Here is a 24,787-nt window from a genome sequence, read left to right on the forward strand (position 1 = left end):
ATTGTTGAACTTGACTCTGCTCAAAATTCCAACATAGTTGCAGCTCAAAAGTTCGGCAAAATGTGACAAAATCCGAAAAATCAAATCGACATTTGCAACATTGTTGTAGTCCCGAGAAGAACGATTCACAACATTGTTATAGTTCCGCGAGAAGCTCTTTGCAACATTGTTGTGGTCCGAGAGAAGCGATTTGCAACATTGTTGGACTTGCAATATTGTTGAAGGTTTGAGCCGAGCCATTTGCAACACTGTTAAACCAGGAAATATCACAGATATGGGGGAAATATCACAGAAATGAGGAGAAATTATAGGGAAATGTACCAGGAAGTAAAGGGAAATATACCAAGAAATGGAGGAATATTAAAGGGAAATGTGTAAGGTAATGGAAGGAAATTAAAGGGAAATGTGTAAGGTAATGGAGGGAAATTAAAGGGAAATATACCAGGAAATGGAAGGAAATTAAAGGGAAATGTGTAAGGTAATGGAGGGAAATTAAAGGGAAATATACCAGGAAATGGAAGAATATTAAAGGGAAATATGTAAGGTAGTGGCGGGAAATTAAAAGGAAATATACCAGTAAATGGAGGAATATTAAAGGGAAATGTGTAAGGTAGTGGCGGGAAATTAAGGGGAAATATACCAGGAAATGGAGGAATATTAAAGGGAAATGTGTAAGGTGATGGAGGGAAATTAAAGGGAAATATGTAAGGAAATGAAGGGAAATGAAAGGGAAATGTAGCAGGTAATGAAAAGAAACGAAAGGGAAGTGTCAGGTGTTGTTAGGAGGCCTTCGAATGCCTTAGAAAGCCTTAGGAAGTCTTGTGACTTTTTGGAAGTGTTAGAAAGTGTTGGGAGGTCTTAGGAGGCCTGAAGAAGTCTTAGGAGATTTTGGGAGATGTTAGGAGTTGTTAGGAGATTGTTGGAGGTGTTAGGAGGTGTTGGAAGGATGTCAGGAGATGTTAGAAGTATTTCGCCGTCAAATTTACTTACCGTCTACTGCTATAAAATAGTACAGAGTTGTTCAATTTAGGCCAAATGTATGTACTACTCGACTAATTTTGCAGCACCGAGATGCAGGCGCAGGTGGTGGCGGCCAGTCGTTGATCTCTCCGGGATCCTGTCTCGAGGAGTTCCGCGCAAGACCTTTCATCGAGTGCCGTGGCTTGGGCACTTGCAACTATTTCTCCACTGCAACGTCCTACTGGTTGGCCACTATCACCGACTACGAAATGTTCCGCAAGCCCTCTCAACAGACCTTGAAGGCAGACCACACCTCGCGCGTCAGTCGCTGCGCGGTGTGTCTTCGTCGTCGCGTTATAGAAAACCCTTACGGCCATTCTCTAACGCCGTTCACGTCGAACGGCCAGAAGGAGGTGGCTGGCAACATCCAGTATCCACCACAGCAGTACCCAGACTATCGACGCCAGAGGCGACCGCCTACTGGCAGAGTACGATACCCCAACAGAGCCAACCAATACCGCAAACGAGGACGGGTCCGCAAACCCGAACGACCAGCGGAGGACCCGGAAGCGGCTTAAAGAATTGCGACGTCAACAGCTACGGTCTTACCAGTGATGTTCAGGAGGGTAGCGACTCTGTGTATATAAACAACGAAACGAGATTTCCGAACCAGTCGCTATAGATAAGTTGTGTCGCGTACCCCTCCACGATGGCTGGTGGAGGAGTACTAATTATTTTGCCCATATCTGATACGATTCCATCCCCGAATTCAGGGATGATGTATGCCTTATGCCAAAAATACGGGGACCGAGGTCCCCAACGAAACTGCCAATCGACGTCGCATCGACCTCGCGGATGAATTTAAATTATCGATATTTTCTGTACGATATTTTGCTATTGTAACTGTCTATGTATTTGCATTGAATAAAGATGTTTTATAGAAGCTACCTGGAGGGACGAAGCATTAACGAGTAATTAGCATAGTACATGTTACCAATGTGCGGAAACCGTCTCACGATTTTTATTTAAGATTTCCTGTAAATTAAATCAACTATAGCAAACCACCGTCGCATTTTACTTCCATGCTTGATGCATATTACACAAAGTTACAACGAGTACTTGTAACGAGAAGTAGATATAAAATTAACGCGTTTCACTATGGTAAGTCCCTTAAAATTTTATTTAATTGTATGTACTTGTGTATCAACTGTTTAGAGAATAAAATATATTAATTAATTATTCAAAGAACACCAAACATAATAATTAAGCAGTGTCTTACACTTACATCCATCCTTCGTAATTATTTTCAAACAATAGAATAAAAACTTTACAATTTTTATTCATAAAATGTACTTTAAGTATCGTTACAATTATATACACTCCCATAAGCCAATCTTCGATTTTCATCCACGAGCGTTCCAATTGTTTCTCCGCTTGAAATCATTTCCACCTTACTTACAAAACCCTGCGCCACGTTAAACGAAATATCCGCGAACGTAACACGACGGCAAGACCACCGTGATCGCCGCGTGGGATTCGAGATGACAGGTCGTCGTTTGTTGTCTGTGCAGAGCGACGAAATAAACGTACACGTGAGATCGATATTATATTTATATTTATAAAATTATTCATCATTAGAAAGCACATATGATCTATCTATATGACGTAATTCACTACGCACACACGCGTACAAGCGTGCCTACGAGCGCACGCACGCACAAAGAGAAAAAACACGCGGAGCCGCACGCACACACCGTGAAACCATTCGCACCGTTTTTTCTTCGCATACTTTCGCTTCACGCATACGTAAGCACACGCACACTAACACCCACGCACTTACCACACACTCCCATACATACATATACGCGCGCGGGCATACGTACGCGTGTACGTAAGCGCGCGCGCGTACACACACGCGTGCAAATTAGAGAGACGGGGGCGACAGCAGCAGCGCACGCGCGCCCTGTGGCACGCGCACGTATATCCGTGTGTGAACGGCGACGCGCGACAACAAACGAGTATACGTGTCTCTATGTATGCACGTGTACATATTCAGAGTACCTCACGAATGTGTTTTTACAGGTTCTTTTTACGCAATCTTTGTAACCGCTCGAATTGGAAGAAAGTGCGACAGAGATTTACAACACCACGCCTACACACGGCCCCGTCCCTTCCCCACCATCTCTCGTGCTCCAGGCCAGTGTTCGCATCACAGAAGATAATAGAATCGCCGTGTCGTCGCGTTCCTCGCGAGAAAATAGCCCTTTCGCTCTACATATACATATACATATATATATATATATATTTTTTTTTTCGCGTCATTTTATACTCACTCGTCATCCACCCCCGTGGTGCTATGTGGTCTGCTACCAAAATTCAAAACCCCGAATCTTATCTAAAACTACTACCCACGAGAACGTTTCGCGTCCCCCCCCCCCCCCACCCCCCCCGGCACAAAAAAAATTAATCGCTACTACGCGTCGTAAAATTCTAACTAAAAGAGAAGAAAAAAAAAAAATAGAAAAAAGATACATCGTTTCGTCGCAATAAAAAGGATCTATCCGGCGATATTTGCGAGACAACGATCTCTCTCGAGCCCCGGAGGCGTTCGATCCTTCGCGCCCCGACGGTTTCGAGCTTCGCGACGAAGGGTCGATAATAAATTCTATTCGTCGATTAATTCGTCCTGCGTAAAAAGTGACCAATAACGGGGGATAGCAACGAAAGTGGAGAAACATGAGAAACAACTAAAATAACAAGGTGGAACACCGGGAGCGAGAGAATTAAGTAAAAATCATCGTCATCGGGCGACGAGCGAATTCGGATAAAGAGGATCGCGGTGAAATGATGTCATTTCGAGAGATCTACGCCGGGGGACGCCCTTTCCGCGTTACGCGAAATAAAAAGGTAATGCTATCGAACGCGTTTCTCGTCGCGACGGTTGTTCGTATCTGTCGGCGTTTACTGTCGATCGACATAGTTATTAATATAATTGTTCGCGTTTACACCCCGTGTGGCAATTTCTTCCAACTTCCTCCGTCGTTCTTTTACTTTTATTATTTATTATTTTTTTTCGCGTTTTAATAATCGGTAAACATCCTGGAAAAATAAGACACTTGCGTGAGATTTCTTTCATATGCATGTTATATATACATATATACACACCATTCATTATTTTTTTTTTTTTTTTTTTTTTTTTTGTTGTATCGCGCGGCGTGTGTATATACATATAAACGTGATTAGAACTTTTATTTTTCATATTACATTTTCTTTCCCAACCGTAATTGTTTCATCTCTTTCGCTTTACACTTTTTTTTATAATTCATTTCGTTTGTTTGTTTGTCCGCGATTCGATCAATGTTAACAACAGATGTCATTTAGATGTAATTATTATTATTATTATTATTTATTTTTTTTAATCATTTTTAGTGTGCATCTCTAAGACCCAAAGGAGAATTACCGAGCTATGCAAAATAGAAGATTGATCTCCACTTTTTTTTTTTTATCCTCACACGTATACATATATAAATATACGTAAATTTATATACCGTTTATATATAAATAACCGGGCGAATCAGTTATATATAACGCGCTATATAAATCCCTATACATATATATGTATATATACATATACATTTATACAATATATATGTACATATATATGTATACAAAGGTACTCTTACTATTGAATAGAAATATGCATATTCCAAGTGTTCAATAATATCAATATCGATATAATAATAATAATTATAATAATAAAATAATATTATTAATAATAATAATCCTTAATATTACAATAATATAGTAATTGCAACAAGAATATTGGTAATAGTGATAATGATGATGTCAATAATAATAATATTATAATAATAATAATAATAATAAAATAATAATAATTATTACAATAATAATAATAATAATATTAATAATAATAATAATAGTTATAATCATATTAACAACAACAAGTATTCTTTGTCACATTTTGGTTGCAGATTCTTACAATCACAAATATATTATTCATAAATGTAATAGTCAAAAAGGATGTTAAATTAAGAGAATACGTGATAGTGCTCTATTTTGTTTTTTTTTTTTCTTTCCTTCAACGTCATCCTGTGTACAATAATTAAACCTATAAATAGTTCTATGTTCAACAGCCAGTGGTATAGTAAAGTATACCTTTGAGGTACCTACGTAGTTTCTTTCTTTCAGTGATACCAAATACAACACCGACGGGAGCCACGTGACGACCAATCCCCGACGATGGGGGGCTGACCCCAAGCGGGCCGTCAGTCTATCGTGTCGGTATTAATATTTATATATATATATATATTTATATATTTATATATTTATATATATTTATACTCGAATATCGTCCGAAGCTGGGATGCCCCGATAAAGGCTTTTCTTTCTTCCTTTTATATATATACTCTACTCTCATATATATATATATATATATATATCTATATATTATATATACATATATATAAAATAAGATAGAGCGTCGCCGCGCGCTATCGGGCCACGTGCCCCCCGCGCAACCGCCCCTTTTGTTATTAACCCCCCGCCAGCCGCCGGGCAACGTGGATACCGTTCTTTTTCATTATCAAAGGGACGAACGCAGGGAGTATAACATTTCTAGCAATGGCCACGTAAACAAATTTCAACGACGTTAAACGTCCGGTGCACCGTGTCCAAACAATCATTTCTCTTCTCTTTCTTTTCTAACGTCTAATCATAGTACGAACTTCATATCACGAACAGTATAAAATTAAAGCGAATCTTACTTATCTTCTTTCAGTATCTCGCCGTTGTTGCAACTCGAACAAAATTTAAAAGTAACGCGAACTCTCTAATATAAATTAAAATACAAAGCACCACGTTACACGCGATAAAACAATAAAATTTCTCGAACCTACATTCACCACAGCTAAAGTCTTAAAAATTGACGTTTATCCGAATACACTAATTGCACGGTGTTCCTGATCATCCTCCCACTGTCCTTTACGTAGACTCCGCGCCATAAACAAGATCAACGATTTTTCAACCAGATCGCCCGACGACTGGAGGGGGTTGAAACGACCACCCCTCGTTCCCCCATTGCGATCGATCCATCGACTCGGTTTTTCCACCGACGGATTTCCACGACCGTGCTATCGTTCACGCGGCTTCGAATCACCCTAAGGCTGTCGAACGACTCGCGTCTCGAGACGAGTTTACAGCCCTTTGGGACCGCGGTCAATTCCGACGCGGTCGAGTGTCTCGACGACGGCCGAACGGGGGAAGCGGAAACTTTTGGTCCTTCGAGTTCGTGCAAGATAAAAAGTCGATCTGTCGGTCGTCTCTCGTCGCGAATCCCCTATTTTCTTTTCCGTCCACGGTGTATCGAGCGTTTCTACATCTTTTTCAAGGGCACGAAAAAGGCCCCGTGTTGCGGCGTGAAGCCGCGGCGACCTGCGCAGCTTCTTTCTTTTTTTTTTTTTTCTTTTATCCTTCTTTTATCGCATTGTATTTGGTGATACGTATCTGAATACTGACTTCGTGTGTTGTAGCATTACATATAATACAATAGTATCCAATTACGTATAAGGGTGTAATATGCGGTGTGTGATCGATATTCGTTCTCGTTTCCAACGTTCAACCACGGCGCTCAAAACGTATTCCCCCCATTTTCAACCCCCGCAGGTTTCATCCTTTTATGTTCAAACGTATATTACATAGATCCCTTTACCGTGCAAGGCGTTGGCCTGCAGTCACTCGGACAACAGTTTCTGTAACAGCGACGACTGGTTCACCTTCGGATCACCTCGAGCCACTTCCTCCATAGAAGTCTGGAAAACGAGTTTCGTTCGGTCAACGAGGGTGCTGCTGGATGATCGAAGCAACGGTCGACAACCCCCTTTTAATCGAGGGCTGTCGAGGTGTCGAGACAGGTGGACAGGTGGTACGACGGTTAAAAACATCTCTTACGTGAATTTTTATTCGGTCTTTTAACCGACTTCGAAAAAGGAGGACTACTCAAGGAGGAGTTACTCAATACGATGTGTGTATATATTTTTTTAAATGTTTAACGAAAAGATGAAGCACGATGTTACTCAATTTGGGTGCAAGGGCTCGGGTTCAGCGAACAGGGGCTGCTTTACAACCCGAGCCACGTTTATGATTCGAATGTATCATTGCGACCAAGACAGCGAGCGTGGAATAATAATAGGTTGTTCCGAAAGTTTCTTTCGCGAGTTGCACTCAATTTATTTGATGTGGTCGTGTTTATCGAAATAGACAATCGAATTTCATAGATATTCATGTTGTAACAATAATGGAACAAAATGAATCATGCACAATTCAGTAATGTTATATAAAACAAACTATTGTGCATGTATTACTTATTAGTATAGCGAAAGAAACTTTTGGGACAACCTAATAGTTTCTTGTAGAATATATTGATTGTTGTTACTTCGCGTTGGGTACAATGTTATTCGCTGGCAATCGCTTCTGTGGCGAATATTGACGCAAGGAGTTTCGTTTCTATTTATCGAGATTTATTTTTAATATATATTTGAAAATAGTAGAATTTCTTCTATATTCCATACAAGCGTCTTGGTATCACTGGATAATATCCCGATCCGTCTTTTTCTAAATGTACGTTACCCACCGCGTTACTACACCTGCAACTGTCCCTCACCTGCGTTCAGATTACTCGCGCGGACCCCGAATTAGGGGACCGCGCATCGAAACTGATCGTGCTGGATGCGTGTGAGTACTCAAATTGCTTCGTGATTTGTTAACGAGAATTAGTCGGAACGCGATTAATACGAGCCTTGGTTATCTCGTTATCAAAAACAAACTTCTAAATTCGTCCAACGAATAATTGCAAATTTAATCGAGTTTGAATACTCACGATCAGTTTCTTTATTCGAGAAGCAAAAGAGAAAAAAAAAAAATAACAGAAAAATCTCGACGAATTCTCGATCGGGTCGATCGACGTCGTTCCGGTGGAGAAAAAAAAAAACGCTGCAGCGAAGGCAAACGCATGATCAAAACTCAAAAAAGAAAATCTTTACTGAAGCCACATGTTCGCTACACATCCAATGTTCCAATTGCACACCAAAGGCCGCTAATCTAGTGATGTTTAACTAAATACATAAATAAAAAAAAAAAAAAATAAAATAAAATAAAAAAGAGAGAAAGAGAATAGTTCACTTGGCAGTCGTGAATCGGCAACGGCAAGTCACGAACAAAGAAAGAGAATGGCAATTTCTTTTGATAATGTTTTTTTTTTTCTTTTTTCTATACAAGCAGTTACTTTGCAGAACGTTAAGAAGCTACGTTGAGAATCGCGGTGGCGTCGAAAGATCGCCAAAAGGCTTTGCGCCACAGCTGATGCAGGCATGGTCTTCCAACTATTATGCAAACAAGTGGACACTAATTGGCGGTTGTAAAGGTAACAACTGATCATTGAAGTTGCATGAAAATTATCATCGAGTCGAACCGTATCGATCCACGTCGGCAGAACTAAGTATCATTTGTAATTAGACAAAAAGTTTGCATTCGAGGTTCGTTTTAGAATTGTTCAGAGAACCTGGACAAATTTTGTTCGAAATTATATCGAGGAACAATTCGAAAAAATATAAATTTTAGGATTTTATTGGACGCAACTTTACTCGGAAATGATCGAAATATTTGAATCGATGGGTATGATTTATTTAAAGTTAATAAATATTTGAATGAATTGTTACTATTGCACGAATTTATTCATCTATTTGCCCAGGCCCGTGGGAAATTACCGCGAGAGTTCTGCCTCGTCCAACGAGTGCGGAGATGGGCAAAAATTTAGTCGAATAACGAACAACAAATGACTATTTATTAATGCAACGAAATTTTCATTTTTGTCTCTGATAAATAATCCGCGGATCTTTATGCATTTATAGGAAATACGAATGTGCAACAACCTAAGAAATGCAAACAAACAATATGCAACAATATAAAAAAAAAAAGTTGAAAGTAAAGTTCATGTTATAATGTATGCAGAATTAAATAAATTGCTATTTAGGTTCAATTTTTCTAGACACGTTCGCGAAGATTTGATTTCGCATAAAGATCCGCAGTCTACTAATAAACATTTAGTTCTACGAAATTACTTACTCGTTCTAAGAGTAATGAATAATATACCATCGGAAAATAATTTTGTATTCGTTATTCGAATCTTGCCCATCTCGAGAGAGCGATCAGCCTCGAGAAGAGATCGTGAGAGCGACGTGCTCGGATGTCTGTTTGGCTCACTGTGAAAAAGCATTACAATACTAAAAATGTAACGTTACACGATACAACAAAATGACAGTGTGATTAATAGTGATTACTTCGAATGAGCTGAAGCTTACGGCACCATCACCCTGCAGATAAAAAAAATAAATAAATAAAAGAAACAACGTGTCTTTCGCGAATAACGTGAACCGGCATGTTCTTCGTTTTGTCGGAATACGGTATCGTTGTAAAAGAAGCAAATCGTTTGTTTACTTGTTTAAAGATACAAATATAATATCCTGATAAGAGCTATACTACATGATCATTTCTCGACGAGATGAGAGACTATTTTGTTCGTTATCGATGTTGGGACGATGCTAATAAGTTTCTTATTATGCATGTATATATTCGTTAGTTTTAATGAATTGGAATACTTCATTGATTCACGTATGAAATAGTTCCGATTCAAATTTCCAATTATTAAATTTATCTTGTTCGTTTCCTTAACAGATAATAAATGAAAAATTGTCGATATTTAAAACTGACTCTCTTTTCCTATCGTTTCATTTTCCCACCTTCTTCGTTTACTAATTTCTCACGGTGCCCCTAATCGAATACTAAAACTACCCTGCTTCAACTAAAACCGCGATCGACTAACCGAAACTTTTCGATTGCTCTGGGGAAAAATAAAAATCTTGCGTTACGTTAGTTCTGCGCGCGAACACGACAATAAATGCGAGGTTACTTGCGGTTAATACAATCCGAACAAAATAGAAATTAGTTTTACGTGTAAAGATGACGACACCTAACGCGTTCTAAGACGAACTTTCTAAGCGATCGACTCCGAACAATCCGAGTCGAGTGATCGTTTCTGTCGGTGCATTAGTCGATCTGACAGAGTTAAACAAACAAAAAATTTATATCTGAGTCTTTGGCCTCTTCGAGTGTCACTGAGTGTAAAACTTGGAATAGTCTCGAGTCGAAGAATTTAAAAAAAAAAAAAAAAAAAAAAAATCAGGACGAGTTACCTTACTCTACAAAGACGAATAATTCGAAAGAGGGGAACCTACGAGTTTCGTTTTCAAAAACCTTTCTCGAACAGGTCAACGACGTACCGGGTCCCGTTTATTTTCTATTTAGATCTCGTATTTCAGTTCGCGATTATTTTACTTGTACCAAACAATGGAACAAACGGTGTCCCGCGCGACTGGAACAGACTGTACCGCGAAAACGATTAAAAATACGACAAAAGGAACGGCAAGACAGAATAAATGGTTTCCGATGCTCCATATTTCTACGTTTTTCATGCGTTCGAGTGCATATATCCAACTAGAATGGTTTCGGTTATACACCTTCCTGTTGTTACGTTCAATTTAACGAACTGATTTTATAAAAATCGTTTAGAGAGCCACTGGAAGCTGTCGCGGTTACCTTCGCGTTGATCGTAAAACGCTGTTTCTGATCAAAATAAACTATGCATCGGACACATGAAACTGCGAATGTTATACACCGGTATTATTAAATCAATTTATCGAATGTATCCACCGCGATAAAAATCGTAATGTATTCATAATGTATATTCGTAATTACAGTGTGAACTATATGCATTTATGATTTGCGATAATACAGAAAGCATAAATAACGTATACGTAATGTATGTTAAATATATTCCACAATTATTATTTCGTTTTGTACAAATGCACATGCATTTTCATTATACTTTTGATTATACTTTGATTCGCCATATGTTTATTAAACTAGTTAACATCATAAATGCATTAAATCCGCGGTCTATTCACGATGTATTCATCGCGAACGATATTAACGTAGAAAAGAGGAGCACCAAACGACTCTTCGAACACTCCTGGGTGAACCAAATAAGATTAACAGTAAAAATACCAAATTCCTTCTAATCTCCGCATCACCGTAACCCCGTACCTCGAACTACACAACGCTTCTAAAACACAGCAACAAGAAGGAAAGCCTGGAAAAAGGCGAACGTCGAATCGAAATCCTTCGATCGAGATCTATGTCCGAAGAAGAATAAACGAGAGAGAGAGAGAGAGAGAGAGAGAGAGAGAGAGAGAGAGAGAGAGAGTGAGAGAGTGAGAGAGAGAGAGAGAGAGAGAGAGAGAGAGAGAGAGAGAGAGAGAGAGAGAGAGTAAGAAAAAAAAAACTGTTCGCCTCGTAAAGTATACCGTCTCGGTGCAAATAAAAACCGATAGCAGCGATTTCGGATGCACATACACGTGTCGCACGTACGCCACAGGTAAACGTAGTAAATGTAATCGTAACGTCCAAGTGACACATGCAAAGAGAGCGCTAAATTACCCCCTACAAGTTTTACGCTCAGTGCGTACAGAGAGATAGAGAGAGAAAAAAAAATTATTTCATTAACATTTCGTGCACAAATAAGTTCTGAAGCCAAGCGAAGAAGGGAAGACATAGCATACAAAAATCAAATAAAAAAGGTAAAAAAAAAATATATATATATATATGTATGTATATATAGTTAAAGATAAATAAAATAACATAAAATAGAATAAAATAAATATAAAATAAAATAAGTAGATATGTATAAGTAATACGTAAATATATGTATATACGTAAAAGTAATTGTCGGAAGGGTCTTACCCTGGAGGACGAGGGGGCACTTCCGGCACTCCCAATGGCCCAGCTCTTGGCAGGGCCATCGCTAACCACAGCCTCACCTAGTTAGGACATTGTAACAGTAGGCGTTACCACCAGTCTTTATTGTAAATAATGCCTTTTCTTAGAGAGAAGCACGGGTAAGTGTGTCGCGACCTTTGTCCTACACGTAGGTAGCAGAAGGGTACGGTTTTCTCGCACGAAAATACGTAGGTAGCAACGACCGTGTCCCCGGACACTGCGACAACGCCGAATAGAAAGAGCGAGAAAATTAATCTAGCATCGAATTGTCATATTTTTGGACCGAACTGTACGTAATTGGATATTGGAAAAAAAAATATATAAACCGGTGACGCGAAGTCGATCGCGTTTTCTCGTTAATTTCGGTTCGATTGAATGTTAAAACTTTACACAAAGTCACGGAGCAAGCGGTAAAATTTTGTAAAATTGTCTTTGTCAAATTTCGATCGAGTGCATCGTTCCGATCCCGTATCGATCGTCCGTCGGCGAAGGTAAGTTTCATACGAATTGAAATTCCTGATGCAAGAGCAGTTCTGTTCCGAGTCGTACACTGCTTCGTTACGCGAAGCATGTAGTCGCAACGGTAACGAAAATTTAGAATACGTCTCGTACATTCGTAATCCGGAGCGTTACTTTTTCGCTCGCTTCGGCGAGATTCTCTTAATATTTTTGATTACGGTAACGAATTTCAAGATACAACGGTCATCGGAGAAACCAACAATTTGTAGTCTTTACAATTAACACCGAGCAAACTCTTGACATTCGTTACGTGAAAATTTTCCATCGAGATAAAGCGAAATTCTGTGCGATTTCTGGATATATCTCCTATAATACTTTTTCACAGCTTCCAGCATTTCACGCGTATGGAACGTTTGCGACGCGTAGGAATTGTACTGTGGTTCGCGAAAGTACTGACACAAAAATCCGACAATGCTATGCAGAGGAACATGAAATATTGTTAGTATCAAGGAAACCAATGAAAATTGTCAACGAGTAAAAGAATTTTATCATACATAGCGTTTCTGTTCTTAATGCGTATCTTTTCCAATCCCCAAACTCCCTCCCTCCCTCCCTCCTCTCCCCAGGTTTGTCTATAAAATTTATAATCATCGTTAAATCGTTGGATTTTAAGAAAAAACAAAACACTATTATGCGCATACAGGATGCAGCGGTGACTACGAAAGAAATGCGTAGGGTTAATCCTCGCGCGAAAGTAAGTCGAGATCGCGAAATAACCTTTTCAAGCTTTCGTTAACCTTGTTTCTCGGCTTGGTTTTAAAACTATTCTAAAGGTAATTCCTGTCCAGAGTATATATCCATCCAAAGAATTTTGAGAAACGCTTTGTCTCGAAGAACCAAGCCTCGAACGAACAAAACTTATTTCACAATTTCGACAAAAATTTCGCGCGAGAAATTGACCCTGTAAACGTTCACATCGCGACGTCACCGCTCCAACGTGCACAGAAATCATTTTATTTGTACAACCACTTCGACTGCCCCCTAGACCGACGCGTGAGCTTCGAAAGAGAAACCGAAGGTGAATCTCTTTTCCCGAACGACGTACCTGCCGAAGACATTTCGAAGGTAAGACCGAGCGCGTCGAGATCGTCCTGAGAAACTTGACCAGAGAGGTTGTTCTGTATGTTGTTGGGTACCCTTTGTTGCTGCTGTTGCTGCGTTCGCGCGCCAACGATCGCTCTCAATTCCTGCCTGACGAACTCCGACGTGCTGCTAGCGTTCCCTGTGACAAACCAAAACGATTACGTTAGTACCTGTTCGAACAGAATAGGGATTATCGCGTTCGTCACGGCGACGAATCGCTGACCAACGATCGACACGTTCGTTGCTATTTCGATCGTCTCTTACGCGCCAAGCCGTAACGTAAGTTAGTCAAAGGTACAGGATGAATGCTTTATTACAAAATGCGGTATTTACAATATTGCATTAACATAGTTCGCAACGACTTATCCTGTAACAAACAATATTCGTGTTCTGGCCCGTCCGTGTTGCGAGGATTTATGATCTTTCAAGCACGATGAATTTCTTGGTGAAGAGACAGAGTTAAGAAGAATTATATAAATAAAAAAAAAAAAAAAAAAAAAAAAAAACATAAATAAAACGCTACCGTGAGACGAAGCATCGGATCCGTTCACCGGGGAACACTATGTAAGCGTAGATTACATAAAAAACAGAGGTCCGATAAACATTAAGTGTAGACTGCGTTCGACGATGTTTAATAACACTGCGTTTAGTGACAATGATTAACCACAAAAGCTCGATGCACTGTACATGAAAATGCGTCGTTGTTAGTAGACCATCTCGTTTCTTTTTTGTTTTTTCTTTTGTTTCCGTTACTCGAGGTTCGGAAAAATCATGGATTTACACGGTGACCTACTTAATTTTACGGATGAACACCGACACGACGATTGGAGAACGGTTAACGTGTCTCAACTTTTATCTTACGTAACTTTACGTAAAGGTTCTCGCGGATTATTTAGAAACTTGGATCCGATCCGTTCGAGTTCTTTTTATCTGTTTCTTCTCGACGTCCGCGTTGATCGTGCTCCAATCGTAAAGTATCGTCAACCGGAGAGCTCGCAGAAACGTAAAAATAATTCGTACGGGTGGACAATGATTGCGAGCTGGTCGAAGATTAATAAGGGAACACAACATTAAAAAAAGAAAAACACACACACAACGAGATTGCGTGGAGACAACAAGCATAAAGAAAAAAAAAAAAAAATTAAACGTAAATCGAGTAAAACAAAGCGCGAGAGAAATGAAGAGTACACGCCGAGTTCTCGAAGCCAACGTAAATTATAATGATAAAACGGATACAAATTGTATACTTCGAATTCGTTTAAAATACAAATCGTACTATTTTTGTATTCGATAAAGAACGTTCTTTAAATCAAGTTTCGTTGCTTTCACTTTCAAAGCCATTTCCATAAACGAAATAAAAATGAAACGTGATCGAAACATAACTCGATTCGAGAATTTCATGAAAGAAAATGAAAATTTACGCTCGACTTTCGACGGAATATATCGTACACCCGACAAAGCAGAACTTTTGGGGGCATGGATGGAAAAAGAAAATAAAACACATAGTTCAACACGTAAGTTCTACGAATGACGTAATGACTAAAATGATGTTGACGTTGGTGCGAACGGTTCGCCAGAATCGTTGCTGCTAAGTCACGAATTGTTACACATCGATACAAGAAATTCCGTCTTACGATATCGAGGCAGCGATGCGTATTAGTATTAACACAGATTCCACATGTGGTGCAAGTGACAGTGACGCTAATTTACGTGTTCCGGGTGTGCCGGAGATAGTCACTAAACAGTGCGTACATGATCCGAACCGGAAATGGGCAAATTACCATCGAAACGTGCGATACTTAACGATCACTCCTTCCTACGCTACGCTTCTTACTGCATGGTTGCATAAATAGCCCGTGTCGTCAACGTTATCGCGTATTCTTGTACGAAAAAGAAAGTATATAATTTAAAAAAAAAAAAAAAACAAAACAAAACGTATCAACAACGGTGCAAGGTTTGAAGCTAGTATCTCGAGTCATTTACGTTTTATACAATTCCAAATGTGCCGTTAAGTCTACTGGAATCCCGAGACCAACACCTTAATCGTTAACTGTCGCGAGTCGGCTAGCTCGCGACACTTAACGAGCCGAGTCGTTTATCTTTCTGATTCTACCACGTTTTTGAAACCCAGTCTGTAACGTACGAATACGATTGCCTTAATTCGCCTTTAAAATTCCCGATACCACGTTTAATTTCGACAAATATAGTATCACGATCTGTACTCAAAGTATCCTGGCACGTTCGATTCGAGGCCAGTTTTTTGCCTGCTTCCGTTTCCATTCCACCTTAAACAGTACGGTGATCTTAACGCATACGTATCACAAGAAAGGTACCTAAAAAAAAAAAAAAGATATGGTACAAAGGACAGTCTCTCCTACGTGACTTATCTACTATGCTGATTACATAAGTACATCGGTGTCTACAATCACCGTAGGGAAAGTGTGGTCTCTCTATCGCTAAAAAGAAGTAGGGTGCAATCGAACATCACATTTGCATCGCTGGAATTAGTGTGCGATAGGTGTACATCACGTAGATGGCGATGAGGCTGTATTATATGTTACATCACAGTACGTAGGAAACACAGGCGATCGATTTCTTTCGGAGAGGGCGTATTATTTCATTTTATTTCTTTCTTCTCTAACGCGATTGCAAAATGCAGACCTTCTTCGACGCTCCTTCGTTCGAGCAAACGACGACCAAACGGGACGAAACCTTTGCTGTTTCCTGCGTTCGACGAAGGTCTGACATTTTGCCTCGTTAGGGAGACTCGTATGAACTGTTATTCACAAAATGATAAGGACCGTTCGTGGACCGTGAAACTTGTCGGAGTTAATTTACAGTCGACGACGAGTTCTGTTTTCCTTCTTTGTTTTCGTTTGTACGTGTTTAAAAGATCTGAATACTCCAGTCGCGCGAACAAGCAATCGAAACGGCACCGTAGAACGGCTTCTTGCTTCTCTATTATTGAACAGTGCTCGGAGAAGTGGTAGGGGGAATAGGACGTGTTGCCAAGTGAATACATACAAGTGAATACATAAAATAGAATGCAACGTTCTGTAACGGGGGAATGGAGTCATTCGAGTAGAACAGGCGATACCTTGCTCTTGCTTGAAGATAAAAAAAAAAAAATATATATATATATATATATAAAAAGAAATGCATCGTTACGATAAGATGCCCCTTTCCAAAGAAACAGCGTTGCTTAATTATTTGAAAAAGGTTCTTCAAAGTACCGCGATGCAAGTTTACTTTCTCTAGATTCGAATCTCCCAGCCTGTTAACCTTAGGAAGACTTCTGGGATTCTACCTACGACTTTGCTTAATTTGATTACAATAATCTGATTATTTTAAGCACACGAGTCCCAAGCGGCTACAGAATTTACACTGTACAGAAGTCTTCCTGGAGTTGAAATAATTATCTTTCTTCTATCCTCAACCAAGGAGGACCGACCATCTTGATTCTCTGCAACGGATTCAACAAATCTTTTAAACGAAAGCATAGAAGAGAAAAATGGCGGAACGGAGTGTCTCGAATCGCATACTCGTACTACAGTGTGAAGAAATACATTCCAACGAGTACGGTTACGACGCTAGCCGGAATTTGTAACTATAAACAAAAGCATCATGCAACAATTAGCGCTATTTCGACAGGGTACGATACTCTGCGTCGACTTCTCTTCGGGTGCGTGAAAATGACGATCGGAGAAAACGGACGTGAGAGTTATGACGATGATGGGTCTTTGGTTTCGACTCGAAACCCGAGGCTCGGATTTAACGATGATGCCTGCGATTAAGGTCGCGGGACTTTGAAAGAATGAAGAAGATTAAGGATGTATTGTTTGTCTAAGGGTTCGAAGAAGCTGTGTGCTTTCTTCGATTCTGATAGTTTAATTACCTGGCAGAGGTAACGCGCCACCGATGAGAAGAGAAAGAGAGAGAAAGATATTTGCAAAACACGCAACCGATTGCCCCAAAACATAGCGTAAGAGATGCGAAGGAGATACTTGCACGGACGTAATGGTTATAGGTACACTGAACGCATGACATCGACCCGCTGCTATCGAGAGGATCATCGTATTTACACTGCTCGGGGATTTGTACAACGATTGAGGGGGTTGTGTTTGGTGAGAGAATGATGTGCTTCCGCGTACCAAAGAACGTCTCATGCCTTTGCATCGTTTAATGATACGAGGTTTTTAAGATAAGAGGTCACGGACAAGGTACGAGGGGTGGTGGGTGTAATGATGACGAAGTGATGGTCACATGACATTAAATGGTCACATGACTTACCACCCATTTGGTGATTGACAGGATTACCAGGAGGCAGAGGCCTGGCGTCCTGCGTGTCCCCAGGCCCTGACGAATAGAGTGGAACAGACGTCCGATCGTAACAGAACTGATTGTTCTGCATGTCAGCTGTGTTGATAGTATTGGCGGTCGTGTGGTATATCATAGAAGAATGTTGTTGGTTGGAGAAGTGTTGTTGGGTATTCGTTACGTTGTGTTGATTGTGAGTCGGCGTTGCAGGGCAACCCGAATGTGGATGACTAGGTGAAAGAAGAGGTTGTTCCTTACTCACTCCGCCGTAGTGCCGGGGCGAACCGAGCCCACCTGCAACATCAATCGTGTCTATCTCCTTGTTCCTCGCTTCTTAGAAAACATTTAACGCTCCTAGCAGCTTCCGTCCATGCTTCGAGCTGTCAAGTCATCGACAGCCCTGCAGTCGCATTGAAATTAATAATGCATTTAACATTAAAATGCCTAACAACGGCGGCTCCAACCGTTCGGTGGGTAGATCTCGCGTTAAAGCAGGATTCTAGATGATTCGTTTGGATGAAAAATCAATTGATCATCCAGCAAACCAGAATTCTGCTTTAAACGGGCACACGCGCATACACAGATAAAATATTTGCCTTGGAAATAATCGAACGTACTTTCTCTTAAAGTGAAAGAAATATTCTAATTGTTAGTTGAAGTAATGTTATAGAAAGTGGATCATTGACTCTAACCGAATGTAACGATCGAATATCTAATATAGTGATACTAACGTTTATATTCGTATACTAATCAACGATAACGAAGAAATGTATCTACGATGTCACACGTACGTAATAGTTCTTTCTTGTTCTTAAGAAGCCTGCGGTATGATATTCAACAAAAATTATTTCATTGTATGGTCACGACAAAAGGAAAGCGCAGGCATAAAACACGTCTAACGATATCTATATGCAAGTTCGTCTAATCTAAACGTATTTTTACTGTTCTCGGACATCGAATAGAATAGAAATAAATATTTTAATCGGTTGTGTACTTACCTATTGCGAACAAATTTTTTATTTCGTTTCTTTAATCACATATCTTCCAATCGCGAGTATCTTTAATGACGCCCGAAATGACGGCACGATCACCATCCTCGAATTCTTCAACGTTTCGCACAAAATATCGAACTCGTCGTTACAGAACGATATAGCTCGGCCCTATCGCGCGTTCAAGGTCGCCTACGATTCGAATGTTCGATCTGCATTGATCCGCGATCTAACACGTGCTACACGATTGTGCACGTTACATAATATATTCGTCGCGTAATATTACATAGAATCGACGCGGAATAAATACACCGCAACGCGACGACTACGGAGCAGCGTTTCCCAAACTGTATTCGGTGAAAAATCATGATTAAATTAATGTTTAAATCGTTCGAATGCCGAAGTAAAAGAATTTGGGAAACGCTGGTGGTAAAGTATTCATTTTCTCGGCGTAGATTTTCGCGATACGACAACGAGACAGAGGGCACTTACGAGCATAAAGTCAACGTACCTGGCAACTGAGTCGTGGCTGAAGGCGTAGACGTGGTCCGTTGCAACCGATACTGGGCAGAAGGATTGGGTGCGCCAGGATTAGGACCAGGTGGAAATTGGCTAGCTGTGGGGGACGTAGGTGGGGGAAAGGTTTCCGCCGGAAACGGTGACTGCCGGGCAGACGCTGGCGTTCCTGGCGATGGCATCGATCTCTGCTGCTGCTGTAATTGTTGCTGCGCGGTGGGCTGTTGTTGCGATCTCACCTGGTTAACGTTGAACAGTCTCGGGGTATTACCATAGTTGCCCTTATAATAAAAAAAAAAAAAAATAAAAAAAATAAAAAAATATGAAAAAAATCACGCATTCGCATTAACAGATATAAATAATAGTGTAAATTATGTCCGCGACGTTAACCCTTTCGCTCGTCATTTTTTAAACAGTTTGACAACAGCTATTGGTTAAGCTACATTTGGCCATAGTAATTTATAAGCCAACATGGGTCACCACGGGCGAAAAGGTTAAAGAAGAAATACACGGTACTCCGAGAGCCACCGGTGCACCCTTCTGGTTGATTGAACGAAAGTAAAGCTTAAAAATAAAAATGAAACTACGCGACAGGCATTTAGGACACCTTGTATAATTAAACGTCTCTTGAAACGTACTTGCGTCACTCGTGGCGACAGCGGCTGCGGATGAGAGAACGACAAAATACCAGCGGGAGAATGCGGCGAGAGTCGCGCTGCGGCAGACACTTGTTGACCACTGTTGAAATTATTGTTTACAATGGGGCTAGAAATAAAAGCGCCGGCGTTACGTAACTGCCCGTGGGCAATTAATAGCGCTAGTTCGAATTGCTTACTGTTGTGGTAACGTTGACGGATGGGAGTACGAGTGAGCGAGTCGGTGACCGGAAGGCATCTGGACGGATCCCCCATAACCTGGAGAAACTTGTGAATCTGGGACACTCGACCGCTGAAACGGGGGAACTTGTTAATATTAAACCTTTTCGAACGGCACAACGCAACGACAAAACTATCGGTTGTACGACTTACCTGTAACGACACATTTGGAGCAACGGTGTTGTTGAGAAGATTATCGATATTATGAATGCCGGTTGTAATTTGGTCCGTAGCTGTAGCGTTGGAAGGAATGAGTAATTGCTGCTGCTGCTGTTGCTGCAGCAGCCTCTGTTTTAATTGTTGTTGTTGCTGTTGCTGTATCAATTTCGTCCGTTGCTGTTGGAGCTGTATTTGCTGCTGCTGCGTGAACTGAGTGGTGGCCTGCCGGACGCCCGGTTGCGCGTTAAACCTCATCCTAGGCTGTTGCTGGTACATGGGTGGAGGCTGGTAACTATGGCTCGTCGTTACAGGTGTAGTTCCCAACTGAAATCGCATAGGTCGTAAATATTAATTAGACGAACAAGTAGCGCCGCGCGAGGCACGTACGGCGGTAACAGTCGTAGACTGCTAACGGGACTAGTGTACCGCGATTGTTGCGCCGTCGTTATAAGAAAGTGTTGAAAGGCGTTAACTTACCGCGGTAGAATAAGCTGGAGGCGTGCCAGGAATTGTTATGGTGGAAGACGTTGGATTTACGGCAGTCTCGCACAACATCAACGACTTCTGTATCGCGTTAATCGCCATTTTCTCGTTCATGACATTGTTCTGTGGTGCTTCAATTACGTCTAGGAGATTTGCTATCGCAGACGACTCTATTGAATAAAAATTATTGTGTCCATGACGATACTACTTTCGCTGTCACGGGTAATAGATCTTTACTCGTTCCACGAATGTGTTAACTTATTACTCACAAATGTCTCGGAAAGCTTTGTTAGAGAAAGTAACAATCGCGGGCTTTACGATTATGCTGTGACAGCGAAAGTACAAAGCTACAGTCTTAAAGCGTATTTATTAGGGAGTAATTGCAAGATAAACACATGTCAGGAATCGATTATTGTACGTAAACGTTAATCGTGATACCTGTGATAGCCTCGTCCGGCACGAATTCGATCACTTGATCCAAAATGTCCGAAAGGTCAGGATCCGACGACTGGTTGTCCCAACTACTGGGATCGGTACTCGTTTGATGATACTCCCCGCTGCTTGTGAATTCCGAATCCATCTGACCCATCTGGGGCCTTTGTTGCTGTAAACACGAAACAATTGTAAATCAATTTTTCTGTCGCCTCAGAATATGTACTTTGGCTACCGAAGAACTTACATGACTTAGCATATGACTGAGGTAGGTATTGGTTGTTTGACGAGGTAGTTGTCTCGACTGACTTTGGAGAGGAGTACGCGCGGAAGTTGCCGTTGTCGTAATCGTGTTGTTACCACCAACGGATTGCATGCTGCCACCCGTCCAGGGTTGCTGTTGCTGCTGCTGCTGCTGCTGCTGTTGTTGTTGCTGCTGCTGCTGTTGAGACTGTTGCTGCTGCGATTGTTGCTGCGACTTGAACCCTATGCGGAGCAGCTTATCCTGTGTAACAGACAGAGACAAAGAATTATTCCACGTTGCGAATTTTCAAGACAACTGGTAACAAAGCGTAACCACGCGATTAGGTTACCTGTGGCGTTGCCGATATCACAGACGCAGGTACTGGTGGGATAGTAGTGGGCTGGGGCGGCTGTTTAGCTAACAACGAAGCCAGCATTTTGTTCTTCTCCCAGAGCTTGCTCGTCGCATTGGTGGATGTACCGGAGGAGGAGACTTGATGCGAACCGTCCATGGTCCGTTTCACAGCTATGTTCAAATCGCCGTCCTCGCCCGGTCTCTTTTGCCCGACCTGAGTTGATCCACCGTGTCCAACGTTCTCGCCCGACTGGGAGGGAGACGGCGTGGTGTTCCGAAATCCAAGACTCCGCAAGAGAGGATCTTCTTCTCGAGACTGTGACTTGCGCTGTTCACAAAATTTTATTATAAATACCTCCATGAATAAATATCTCTTCGTTAAAGAGAATCGTTGCATCAATGATCGCTTACCTGTTGCTCTTGTACTTTCCTCTCGTCGTTTTGGTCTTTCAAAAGCTGTTGCAGGAGTTCGTTCCTCTTCTTCAAACCAGCGCGCGCCTCTTCGTCTTCGTCGTCGTTTTTCTCGTTCAATAACTTTAAACAACGAAGGAGGAAATTAGTACACCGCCGGGTGACGCGCTCGTGGTCGCAACACTACTCCGGGATGGAAATTGCAAACAGCCATTCACTTTCGAAGCTCGATTGCAAACTTTACAATAAGATTTCCAAAGGTACCGCGGATGAAAGTCAAGTTGTAAAGAATATTTCGGCTGGTCGCATTCTCTTCAGATGCGGGCGGGAAGGGATGATGGGAAAGGGGTTGAAGCTGTTGGAATAAATTGAACCAGGGTTTCTCAAACACTTTGTTGTATCAACTTGGATGTAGCATTCGCTATATACTTCAACACGTTGATCGCCCATGACAGTGCTTTTCACTCAAGACAAAATTCATTCTGTACTTTAAGTATCAAGGACAGTAAATTTGAATGAAATTCATAAACTTCGATGAAGTTATGCAAACAAATAATACATAAATGTTTGATCATGCAGTTTCCAATAGTCTGAAAAGAAAACTTAACGGTATTAGTCTGGCAGTCAACGTGCGAATGGGTTCTAGAGTACCTTACCTGCTCGAGGAGAAACACTAGAGGTACTCTATCCTAGGTTACCTAGAGAGGTTAATCTAATTCCACCGTAAAGAGTCCACGAAACGTGGAGGTTTGAGAAAGCCTGTGTCAACCTGGCCATGGTACCGGTCCGGTACCGTGTGTGCATGCGGTAAAGATCAGCGCGTTTACCTGCAACAGCATGTTATTTTCACGCGTAGATTTCGAATGCTCCATGCTCGGTTTGGGCATGTTGCTAGGACTCGTTCGCACTTTATTGTTATGCTCCGGGTGAAAATCGTCCTCGTCTTGCTGGTTCAACAAGATCTTTAATATCCTATGTTTATTCTGGCTCTCGGTATCGTTATTCGTATTGTCCTGACTGTCCTCACTAGCACTAGCCCCCTTGGTCAACAAGTTTCTGAGCCTGCCGGACTCGGTGGACACAACACTGTTCTGAGTCTCGACAACGTTCGCCGTGGACGGGCCGGTCTTGCCCGTCCCGGGGTTGCCGGGCACGTTGGCCGCGTTGTTTCTCCCGTTGTTCGGATCCATCGGCGACTGGTTGGCGGCGGGGCATCCGGTCTTCCCTTCGTCCTGTCGTTTGGGCGTCAAACCGGCGGCACCGTTCGCGCTAACGCTACTTGCGGCGCTGTTCGTCAAGGAGGACGTCTGTGATTCCTGAAGCGGACTGAAGGGGAACGAATTACTGAAGGTGTGAGCCGCGTTGCCTGAGGTCGGGCTGAACGCGCGCATGGGACTGCAGTGAGGCGCCACCGCCGAATTAGAGGAGTACGTTCCCTGGGGACTCGGAGATGCCGGGGCTGGCTGGGAAGGTGGTCGTGAGTTTGGTGGCCCGCTCGCTCTCGACTCGGGCCTATCTGCCCACCCGCTGCTACTATCCAAGTCCCATGTGGAACTGGGGAAGAGCTCGAATTCCAAGTCCATGTTCCCCGAAAAGTGGTTGAACGGATTACTGGTACTTAGCGACGGCAGGGGGTTGCAAGACTCGGCCGCGCTAAATACTATCGAGTTCGACGACGACGAGGTAGCCGCGGCACCGTGTGACGACGTGCCCGCCAACCCCCGGCCACTGATACCGCCCACTTGACCGTTCAGATGTGCCACGGGCATCAGCGGGCCACCCACGTTATTCTTATTGTTACCATTATTATTATTACTATTATTCGCACAACGGTTACTAGAGTGTCCTGAGCACACTTTGTTGTTGGAAAGCTGACCACCCTCGATAGGCGTTAAGTCATTGTCCCTATCATGGACAAGAAACAAAACAACACATGTAGTTGCCAGTTACTATTAAACACTTATTTTTTTTTTGTTTTTTTTTTTTTTGTCAGTTTTAGTTTAAACACTAAGCATCGATAGGTATCGGGTCGTTTCCGTGCGATCCTTGCGTATCCTTCCATGACTTATACTAGAGGAAACATCGTTGGGACGTCCAGCCTTCCTTCGGTAATCGCCGTATTTGCTTTACCGATAACGCTCCCAGACGGTTATCTCCCAAAAGCGTTACGCATCTTTCTTACGTTCTATTCCAAAGTCTAAGGTACGGACAAAGCATTGCTCGGTCGGTGACTAAGGGCTACGGTCATCCCTGCTTCGGGTACACGCGAAATTAGGTAGAGTAGTTCCTATCTACGCATCGATGAATCGGTGACAGCCACTGAAGGGTCGCGTAAGCACGTGCTCCATCCGAAACGCGATTACTTCTCTTTATAGAAGATAATTGGAAAGGTCTACTTATTCTACGATTTCTATGTTACCAGCACCTAGAGATGCTTTCTTAACAGTTTATTTACCGATATTTATAGGCTTTTTAATTGCAGTAGTTAGCTATTCGAATTTATTTACTGTATCGACGGTTGTCTACTTACAATGGAT

General features: G+C 41.7%; 2 protein-coding genes and 1 long non-coding RNA gene across 20 annotated transcripts in view; 1 reads left to right on the top strand and 2 right to left on the bottom strand.

The window, feature by feature from the left end:
* Positions 1-224, bottom strand: part of LOC128895712 (uncharacterized) — a 1,173-nt gene extending 949 nt beyond the window's left edge. Inside the window, exon 1 of one of the 2 annotated variants that reach the window (XR_008461844.1) lies at positions 130-224. This is a non-coding gene — a long non-coding RNA (uncharacterized LOC128895712). Of the gene's footprint in view, positions 1-99 lie in introns of both variants that reach the window. The other variant, XR_008461845.1, reaches the window with a different exon arrangement.
* LOC128895684 (collagen alpha-2(IV) chain-like) overlaps positions 1-1,907 on the top strand; it is a 61,525-nt gene extending 59,618 nt beyond the window's left edge. For both annotated transcript variants that reach the window (XM_054158484.1, XM_054158485.1), the window contains exon 27: positions 1,065-1,907. In XM_054158484.1, coding sequence (XP_054014459.1) covers positions 1,065-1,538 — 474 coding nt within the window. In that variant the 3' untranslated portion in view covers positions 1,539-1,907. The remainder of the gene's footprint in view (positions 1-1,064) is intronic.
* A 651-nt stretch (positions 1,908-2,558) lies between these two features.
* The window catches only part of LOC128895685 (nuclear receptor coactivator 2), a 140,627-nt gene continuing 118,398 nt past the window's right edge, over positions 2,559-24,787 (bottom strand). For 6 of the 16 annotated variants that reach the window (XM_054158488.1, XM_054158486.1, XM_054158489.1 and 3 more), the window contains 14 exons: positions 23,078-24,155; positions 22,251-22,373; positions 21,835-22,167; positions 21,489-21,746; positions 21,248-21,413; positions 20,804-20,979; positions 20,321-20,650; positions 20,128-20,240; positions 19,931-20,057; positions 19,288-19,573; positions 17,761-18,081; positions 13,433-13,609; positions 11,833-11,909; positions 2,559-6,788 (listed from right to left, as the gene is read on the bottom strand). In XM_054158488.1, the coding sequence (XP_054014463.1) occupies positions 6,711-6,788; positions 11,833-11,909; positions 13,433-13,609; positions 17,761-18,081; positions 19,288-19,573; positions 19,931-20,057; positions 20,128-20,240; positions 20,321-20,650; positions 20,804-20,979; positions 21,248-21,413; positions 21,489-21,746; positions 21,835-22,167; positions 22,251-22,373; positions 23,078-24,155 (3,643 nt within the window). In that variant the 3' untranslated portion in view covers positions 2,559-6,710. The remainder of the gene's footprint in view (positions 6,789-11,832; positions 11,910-13,432; positions 13,610-17,760; positions 18,082-19,287; positions 19,574-19,930; positions 20,058-20,127; positions 20,241-20,320; positions 20,651-20,803; positions 20,980-21,247; positions 21,414-21,488; positions 21,747-21,834; positions 22,168-22,250; positions 22,374-23,077; positions 24,156-24,787) is intronic. The other 10 variants (XM_054158502.1, XM_054158496.1, XM_054158503.1 and 7 more) reach the window with 8 other exon arrangements.

Source organism: Hylaeus anthracinus, unplaced genomic scaffold, assembly GCF_026225885.1.
Source record: "Hylaeus anthracinus isolate JK02 unplaced genomic scaffold, UHH_iyHylAnth1.0_haploid 5, whole genome shotgun sequence".
In the NCBI taxonomy this organism is placed as follows: Eukaryota; Metazoa; Arthropoda; class Insecta; order Hymenoptera; family Colletidae; genus Hylaeus; species Hylaeus anthracinus.